The sequence below is a fragment of the Engraulis encrasicolus genome, chromosome 5, assembly GCF_034702125.1.
Source record: "Engraulis encrasicolus isolate BLACKSEA-1 chromosome 5, IST_EnEncr_1.0, whole genome shotgun sequence".
In the NCBI taxonomy this organism is placed as follows: domain Eukaryota; kingdom Metazoa; phylum Chordata; class Actinopteri; order Clupeiformes; family Engraulidae; genus Engraulis; species Engraulis encrasicolus.
The window spans coordinates 23,176,105-23,186,104 of NC_085861.1; the positions used below are offsets into that span (position 1 = coordinate 23,176,105).

At 44.1% G+C, this 10,000-nt stretch overlaps 1 protein-coding gene across 1 annotated transcript in view; it reads right to left on the reverse strand.

Annotated features, from left to right (window-relative positions):
* Nucleotides 1-10,000, reverse strand: part of rims2a (regulating synaptic membrane exocytosis 2a) — a 263,740-nt gene that overhangs the window by 56,441 nt on the left and 197,299 nt on the right. Inside the window, exons 25-26 of the mRNA XM_063198956.1 lie at nucleotides 6,502-6,605; nucleotides 4,394-4,557 (exon numbers count right to left, since the gene is read on the reverse strand). Coding sequence (XP_063055026.1) covers nucleotides 4,394-4,557; nucleotides 6,502-6,605 — 268 coding nt within the window. The remainder of the gene's footprint in view (nucleotides 1-4,393; nucleotides 4,558-6,501; nucleotides 6,606-10,000) is intronic.

Sequence of the window (10,000 nt, forward strand, 5' to 3'; positions counted from 1 at the left end):
CACCAGGCTATCAGTTTACCGCAGCGCAATACAAGGAGAGCTGAGGCAACTCAAGGCAATAAAAGGCTGGTACAGCGGAGGCAGAGTCAGCTACCAGACTACGCTGAAACCATGTGGTGTACTACAGTATGTTCTTGGTATGTGTGTATAAAAAAGTATGTGCATGTGCACATGGTCTGCGTAGGCCTAGGTGTGCATACGAGTGTGCGTGTGCGTGTGCGTCTGTGTCTGTGTGTGTCTGTGTGTGTGTGAGAGAGAGAGAGAGAGAGAGAGAGAGAGAGAGAGAGAGAGAGAGAGAGAGAGAGAGAGAGAGAGAGAGAGAGAGAGAGAGAGAGAGAGAGAGAGAGAGTCTGTAGATGAGTGCGGTAGCAAGTGTGTGTACTCTCCCCACGAGTTCTGTATTTATGACTTCACTAGGCAGTAGGCAGCTTGGAGCTTCTGGCAATGTTGGTCTCATTCATGCTGTGATACTATCCTCTTCCGCTACCTCTCTTCCTCTTATCTCTAGCCTTAGCCGGACACATGCTCAACAAATTGGAATGAATTAAAGCCAAATTAATGTTTCCTGTTTCTGGTTTTGTTTTGTTTTGTTTTTTTGCTTTTTTTTTATTTTGCTAATTTGAAGATAACAAAATTCATAAAAGCTACATACAGCCTTTGAAATATTCCCTATTTTTTTCTACTCAGATGGGATAACGTCAATGCCAATGTTGCCAATATATTGACAAGTACCTTCATCTCCTTTTAAAAAAACAATTTTCCAGTTGAGTGGGACTTGAAGCAAAACACGAGGGAACATAAACTACATAGCAGTTCCTTATTGGCTCTTAGAGCAAATTGGTTAACCGCTTGCTCTCGAATATTTGGGCTAGGAGTGGGCGAGGTTACATAACATTCCCCTACTTAAGGAGAATGTAAATGATGTCACTTTCATAAGCATGTGCTCATAAAATGTTGTCCATATTATACGCAAAGCTGAGTAATGCACCAGGACCGCCCATGGCTCCTCCTCCTGCTCCCAACTCACACCAGTCTCACACGCTGGTCCATTCACAAACCCTCTTGTTTTTCAAGCTCAGACATTAGCCGCCTGACCCCCTCTACAAACACACTGACAGAGAAAGGGAGAGAGGGAGAGAGAGAGAGAGAGAGAGAGAGAGAGAGAGAGAGAGAGAGAGAGAGAGAGGGGAGGGGGGTTGATCACACAGCAGTAGCGTGGCCAATAGTTATGTAACAGAGAGAGAGGGAAAAAGGGCAAACATATTGTCAATCTCTCTCTCTCTCTCTCTCTCTCTCTCTCTCTCTCTCTCTCTCTCTCTCTCTCTCTCTCGCCCCCTCTCTCTGTGTCCGGAAGGACAGCACCAACACTCCCATCTGTCCATCTGTCCCTCTGCCCCTCCACTCATCCAGACCCTGTGCAGCCATCCACCGCTACACGGTTGGAGACACTAAAGTGACACTAATTCAGCTTCTGGGAAGGACGACTTATTCTACTGCAATGACTCCCTCATTCGTTACCACTCATCAGAAAGTGCAAGTTCATCTTCTCACTAAAATTTATGAAAGAAATGGAAATGAAAACACTCTTACAAAACAGCTCATAAATACCCTATTTAGCAACTAAAAATAAAATATTATGTGATAAAATGTTAGAAATATATTGTAATAATTCTAAAAATATGATTATGAGACAGTAATAATGACAGTATTGAATGCAAGTATTGAAAATATATAATGATTGCTAGTAAACACAATTTTATGAATTATCTTTTACAATTTAAGATGGTAAAAAAAATAGTTTCCTGGCTTCTACCATAGGAACCACCATAGCACCGCAGTTCAAGGCCTGAAAGCTAAAACGTGGTTGATGTGGGTCTGACTGACTGAGCCTTTCTGTCAAAGGTAGCAACACTGGCTGAACCAAGTGATAGCACTCTGTCCAATACAACAATTGGCTCGATGACCCTCGTAAACAAAGCTAGTCTAATGGAGACAGTGGCAGATTCTGGCATGGGTTTGCCTCAGCCTGTGTGACCAGCACTGAGGATGGGGAAGGTGCAGTTGGTACGGAAGCCTCAATGTGACAGACAGAGCCGTCACAATTGAACCTGGAGGAAGGTGTGGGGAAAAAAACTCACACAGCATAACACATTCAGGAACAATGCAGATACACAAAGAGAGTACATTAAAGAGAAAAACAGTTTGTAATGTGTGTAACCTAACCATGCATTTGTTCAATGGTGAACTGTACTAACTATAACATGCTTTATGACACAGTAAATGGTAAGTGTGTGATTATGGGCATTACACAAAATCATGAGATTTGTTTTTTTTGCACTTGACTTAAAGTGACAGAATTCAACAGCTGCAGTCTGTGGCTGAGACATTGAACTCTGCAAGACAGAGAACACTGAAGTATGACTGATGGACACGAATCCATCTGACTTTGACAGTCAGAACATAGTACAAATCAAGCAGACAATGACAGAGACATGAGCCAATCTCCTAATCTGTATGCCGTACCTACATGTCTAGTCTATACCTTTTTAATTTCCCTCCCAAGCCATCATTTTAGAATGTTTAAGAACCACATTGTAATCAAGTGCTAAGTAAGTAAGGAAGAAAGTAACTCATTTCAGGGACTCTAAGTAGAAAGTGTTTGTACAAGTAGTAAAAACAGGCGATGGCATTAGTAGTAGTGTAGGCATTACTGTATCTAGTGAGGACATTTAGTTTTGGGTCTGATATTGATATCGTGTCATGATTATAATCTCTTGGTAAAAACAGCATAAAAACAGCATACAGCATGGTCTCTTGGTAAAAACAGCATACAGCTCTCATCTCATGATGACCAATGCGCTGTATAGCTGGCATGTATTATGAGTGAGACTAGGGCCTACTGGAAAGGACTGCATAGTGTATAATTTTCTGTACTATATTTTTGAGACTTCTGTCTTTTGAGACTTCTTTATATTTTTTTTGGATCTACTTTGGGAGCCCCTTGCTCCAGGGAGGGGTCTGGTTACAGGACCCTCTGGCAGCAATGCTGGCCCACACGCTGTAGATCGAGCCCCATGGGGACTTTACCTGAGGTCGGCCTCTGAGAAACCCCTCGTGACCAGGTCGTCTTCGTCCTCCGTCTGACGCTCGTCCTGCCTGTCTAGGCTAATGCTCCTTCGCCCCACTCCCTTCCCAGCCCTGCCTCCTGCTCGACCTCCTCCTCCTACTCCTCCACCTCCACCTCCACCTCCTCCTCCCCCTGCACCTCCATCACTTCCACCACCACCACCACCACCTTCACCCACTCCCCCTGCCCCTGCCCCCGCTCCTTGTCCGGGGCCTCCTGCCTTGCCCCCTACCCCCACCTCCTCCTCCCCCTGCTCCTCTGGAAGTGTCTCCTCCCCCACACTCTCCTCTCGTGAGAGGCTCCGCCCAGGCAAGCTTTTGGCCTTGCTGTGGACGATGCGAGCGGAAGCGCAAATGAAGATGCGCATGCGGAAAAAAGAAAAACAAACAAAAACAAAAAAGAACAAAAAAGAACAAGAAAGACAAACAGAGCAAAAAGAAAACACAACAGCAAGTGAACAACAAACATAACAGACAGACGCAACAAGACAAGCTTTTTTTCGTTTAACAAAAAGAAGAGCAAAATCAAAGACAGATGCGGCAAAACATTGCACAAGGACTTAAAGCGTCATCACTAAAGACATCAACAAGAAATAAATGCAACATAGCAGAAGCACATAGATGTAGGCGTACATGGAGACATAACATACATTTAAGAGACACAGCATATTTGTGTTTGTGAGTAACACAACTCCTTTGCCAGTGATGGATCAAGAGTGAAATTCAATATTTGGCTCTCTAATTTAAACTCAATAGAGCCAAACCTGAACTTACTGACAGTGACATAGAAAAAAATCTTAAAATTTTAGTTATGCTTCTTCAGTTATGCCAAATCTCGGTGTCAATTTTCGATTCAAAGAGCAAAAACCCTGCCACATTATTCAATCCCACCATTCTGGGCTGGCAGATTGTCATTAGAGAAATCACATGTGGTTAAGAAAAGACCTGTACTCTCCGAAGCTGAAATTGACACCTTTTAGCTAAACGTGGTTGACAGGAGTTCCTACGACCGAAACACCTGAACCAACCAACCCAGTGCTCCTGGGCCAAGATGCACAACATAATGACTTTATTGACCTGCACTGATGGACCCATCCTTGGCAAAGACCAACAAAGTGAAAAGAGTCACTTTGTTGTGCTATTTATGGACAGTGAGTGTAGTAAGCCTTGACTTGCTGGCTGGCTGGCTGGCTGGCTGGCTGGGAGTGTGTGTGTGTGTGTGTGTGTGTGTGTGTGTGTGTGTGTGTGTGTGTGCGGTGAGGCTCACCTGATCTTGCGGGTGCCTCGCGGCCGTTCCGACTGGACAGACATGTAGCTCGTGCTGCTGAAGCGAGAGGCACTGCTGCCCCGCGATACAGCGGACACGTCGCTTACATCGCTGTCCGACGACTTGGCCGAGAGGTTGTCCGAGCCCCGCGTTGGGTCCCTCCGCTGTGGGGGTCACACAAAACGGGCAGGAGAAATGCACAAGAAAAAAAACAGTTAGTAAATTAAATAACTACTACAAAACAGATAATAAAATAGAGACACATATTATAAATCCCTTCACTGTAGTTTTCAGACAGGAACGCAAAGATGACCAGAAGAAGTTACTAGTCTTGAATGAAGGATGAATCACAGCACACTGGTATCTTCGCTGGTAGTTTATTTGGTGAACAACGCGTTTCGCTATTGCTTCATCAGGTTCACTACTCTTATTTGTGCTCATTGAAAATATTACTAAACAAGAGGTAAGGAAAATACATCTAAAATCTCTGTATGTATGCTGTACACTTAAACATTTAATGGCAGAGGGCTGAAACAAGCAGAAAGTGTACATGGTGATCCTTGTTTAGCAAAGTTATAGAACTTCACAATCAGTCTGAAAGCAAAGCGCAGTTTTAAATTATGTTATGTATCAAGGACATTGTGGCTAAGCGACAAAAAAACCCATTTATCAACTTAGGTTATTCATTTTATAGGGAGAAGTTATGCAACAGTCAGAGCAGTTGTGCAATAGCCCAAAGTTGTTTGTTTGCCCCAGTGGAGCCACCGTGTCCCTGCCTGTCATGTTTCACCATAGCCTACCTAATGTGGGATATTGGAACTGGAACTTAGTGCTTCATCATGGCGAATGAACAATGTTCACCAAGGAACGAGCCCTATTTCCCCTTATATTTTTACAATTCCGCGCTCTCAGTGTTGTGCTGGTCGAGGGATTCTTAATTCGTCAGCGCGGCTTATATAATCAAATGTTTGTTCAAACTTGCTGACTGCACAAAAAAGTAAATAACTACAGCCTTCGCCATCACTCATTTCCTTGACACTGCGACAGCTCAAGGAGCACAGGAACCTACTTTTTATAGAAGCAACGGACAGCCTTTCCATTCGTACCTGAGGATGATGAGCCACATACCACATGCTTAAAAGGACACTGGAATGTCTCTAGAGTGCTCGCGTGATCTGGCTTGGAATGCTGTAGAGTGCTTCGTAGCCTTCCGATCACGCTGACTTAAGGAACAGGGCACCTTTTAGTCACTCTGCATTAAACGTGTGGAGCAGGAAATACTGAACATACTGATCTAGTGAGCGGCGACAGTGCTCGTATACATGGGATTCCTGGGAGAGACGACTGATATTAATAATCCCATAATGATTTTACAGTTGCAGTTGCAATGTTCCAAGAATGTCATTTCTGTTTATTATGATTCCAATGTTGTTGCTGATCATGATGATACATACTGTGCCATTTGATACATATTAGACTTAAAATATTTATAATTATGGTACACATGTATAATGATATTATAGGCGTAGAGGTACGTGAAATGACAGACCTGCAAGGGAACATGAGCACTGAATAGTGAGTACATTAGTAAGCAACAGTGCTGTGATGACACTTGTTTTACATCTGTGCTTTCATATCAGCAAAAAAATATTGTAATGTACCGCACCGTAAGCTGTAAAAGCAGAGATTTGGTCTGAACTGAAGAGTGCTCCACCACAGCTAGACTGAATAACCTAAAGGACTGGACTGAGGGACTTCATATGTAGTCGCTGGGTGTGCTGATGGAGGAGCAAGTGCTATGCTGTAGCGCTGCAGGACTGCAGGTGCTGTGTTGTACTGTGGTCAGAGAGAGTAGAGAGAGAGAGGTTCCATTGGCCCATTGTTTCCGGGTTCTATTATTGCAAGGGGGAGGGGGGGGGAAATCCCCCTTTAGGCAGACCTAAGCAGACCTAAGGACTGTTCTATTCAATGATAGGAGTATTATGACACGCCCCTTTAGGCAGACCGGAACCTGGTCACGTTAGGTGCCCATAGCAACCTATTACATTGGCATATCTCTATATACTTAAAGAATCTCTGCTGTGGTGTTGTGTGGTGCTGTTGCTTGCCTTGTGGTAGTCCTGCTCCAGCCGTGAGTCGGAGCCGGTGCCCTGCTTGTACTTGTTCATCTTCAGCTTCATCTGCCTCGTCCGCTCCTCCACGTCCATGGCACCTGCGGAGGAGACCATAGGCCGGTCAGACAGGAGGGATTGGGTGCCTGGCTAGGCGGCTGGGTAGATAGGTGGGCGGCTGGGTGACTGGCTAGGTGGGTCGGTATGTGGCTAGGTGAGTGCTTGGGTGGCTAGGTGGCTGGTGTTAGGAGCAGGGATTGAGGAAGCAAAAGCGCGTGCCCTTAGCATCCGGTGATGGCAAATACATAAGTGAGAATGTCCGCACAAGTGCCCATCAGCTGAGAGTGGAGTGTCTAAAAGACTCACAGAAGTCAGTGTGGAACCTTTGACAAGGACCATGCCCTAAATTGCTGATAAATAACATGTACTTGTAAATGAGATGTTTCTGACAGTAACCCTGCTAATCCTTGTGGGATAAAAACACTCATTACCCAGCACTTATTGGTGTGATTATCTTGGAATCTCAAAAGCACACTCTCTCGCTTTCCCTCACAACTACCAGCCCTGCAGCATACATAGTACACACGTCTCATTCTTTGTTCTGCCACCCATGTCAGCGTATTTTTTATTTCATCATATGCTGAAATAAAATAGAGTTAGAGCTATTCACATATACAAAGAAGTGCACAGAAAAATACGACAGCCGTGACAAAAATCAATAATCCAAATATCCTGTGTAGCATGCAAAAGAGAAGCAGAATACTGAGTGGCTGCCATGAATTATGACCCAATGAGGCACCCATACTCAGGAGCTCAATAATCTCACACACACAAAAAAACCTGCCTGCTCAACAATTCCATAAATTCCATGTTTATGACACAACGGTGGTGATTCCTCATCTGTGTGACGACCTTGATTATAAATCCTGTGGCTGTGGTCTGGAGCAAGGAGGCCGACAGGGAGGCTGGGGGGCAAAGGGGCCACTTGTCCCAGGCCCAGGAAGAGAGGGGGCCCAGAATTGTGTCCTCAATACGTTGTATTGGTTTTCGCGCCCTTTCAGATGATTTTGTTTTAGGCCCAGTCAAAGCTGTCATCGGCCCTGGTCAGGAAAAAGCTATATGGCACAATTCCCTGACTGCGTTGGGAAACATACACATTTCGGGCCTGATGCACATCGCGCCAGACGCCAGTGTTGCCAGGTTGGGTGATTACCCGCCCAATTGCGCTGCTTGGGATGGCCGTCTGTGGGTAAAAACGGGAAAAATCGCCCATTTGGCTGGCGTTTTTTTTCTGCAGTTTTATGCCCATAGAAAACAATGCAATTTGTTGAAAGTGAGCGGAATTTAGCGCCTCTTGGCGGTTTTTGAGCACCTTTTGGGCGGGATTTGATCAGACAAATCTGGCAACACTGCCAGACGCTAGTCAGTAGCCCATGCTGACTAATGCTAACACAACTCTTGCTCAGCTCTATTTTGCTGTTTTTGTTGCTGGCGCCCTTGCTGCTAAATTGATTCTGTGGCACATAGCGGTGAACATAGATCACTTGGAATAGTTTAGCTGTCCTGCTGAGGTATTCTAGATATATTGTTTTCCTCTGTATCTTTTTCATTTCAATCAACATAATATACACCCTTCTAGAGTATTTTTTGCCACATTTAGATGCTACAGTGTTCCTAATAACTAGCTAGAATGAAGTAAACGTAAAAATACTCATTAAACACTGGGCTTATTACATTATGTATATGATGATTAATATACATCACGCTTAACATATTAACACATCCTAGTTTATGTCTGAGTGACCAATTGTTATTTTTACTGCCACCAAGGAGGTAATGTTTTCGGTTGTGTTGGTTTGTCTGTCTGTCTGTCTGTCTGTCTGTCTGTTTGTTTGTTGGTCAGCAGGATAAATAAAAAACTAATCAACAGATTTGGACGAAACTTTGTGAAGTTGTTGGTTATGACCCAAGGAACAGGTGATTAAATTCTGGTGGTGGTCCGGATCACGGATCCGGAAACAGGAACTTTTTAAAGATTATTCACCATTGCTAGCCTATACATCTAGACACCCCTAGTGACCGCAAATTGAATTGCGGGACAGGGCAAAACATTCCAGTTTCTAACTCAACAAAAAGAAGCAGAAAGACAGGGTGTCACATGGTCAAATGTTCTATCAAGCAGCTTCCTTGGCGGAGGTCTTCACTCTCTGAGTACTTCTAGTTTACTAAATACAACATGCTATACACAAAAACTGTATATATACGGTAGGTACACCACAGCATGCTGAGCTGCGTACAATTCATCTATTTGTGCATTGAAAAAGATGCACGCTTATAGGGCTATTGGAGAGCATTTCAGTGAAAACACAGCACTTGTTAAATTGAACTGCTACAGTAGCACTACAGTAGCAGATTTTTTTGTGGTCATGCACGCCCGCACGCACGCACGCACACACGCACACGCGCACACTTGCACACACACACACACACACACACACACACACACACACACACACACACACACACACACACACACACACACACACACACACACACACACACACACACACACACACACACACACACGCCCACACGCACACACACACACACATACACTGCAAAGTATACTTCTGTGTTATAGTCCTCTCTCTACACAACATTGGTAGACAGCTGGGTTGGCATATATTTATATGCTTGTTGAGCTTTTCACACAATCAGCGAAAAGACTCAGCACTATGGGCATACCGTACCTGTGTCTCCTTTCTCTGGGCTCTCTATGGAGGTTAGTCAGGGAGGAGGGGGAGAGGAGAGAGGGTTCGGGGTGATAGTGATGGGGAACACAAGGCGACACAAGAGAGAGAGAGAGAGAGCGAGATGGAAGAGAGAAGAGCGACATATAGAGAGAGACATATAGACAGACAGACAGACAGATAGATAGAGGACTGTCATTAGACAGAGGACAAATGAATAGACATTCGAACACAGACGTCATGTCATGAGGGCTCTGGTGTTCAGATGGGAGGAGAGCACAAATGAACAAAATGTCTAATTGACTCCTTCTACATCTCTGTAAATGAGCTACCCTTATTAGTGCAACACCTTAACCACATATGAGCTGAAGTACTATGGAATCTGAGGGTTGTTACACAGAAGTATCACATGTAGTTACCATACGTAAGATTCTTCACTTAATACAGTTCAAATATACCATATTAACAGTGAGCTCTTTGTACTCTTTTGTGGGCTCTTTTGGAAATGATTAATATTTCAATCACATATTTGAGATACAAACTTTATGAAAGGAAGAGCTAACTCTAGCTAATATTTCATGCCGTAGAGGAGAAACATCAAAGGTCATCTGGAGTCTTTTTTGAGACCTTTACAGTAACAAATAAGAATGTAGGAGAGGAGACAGAGATGAACACCAAAGGTAGAGTCAGAGAGAGTAGAGAGAGAGAGGTTCCATTGGCCCATTGTTTCCGGGTTCTATTATTGC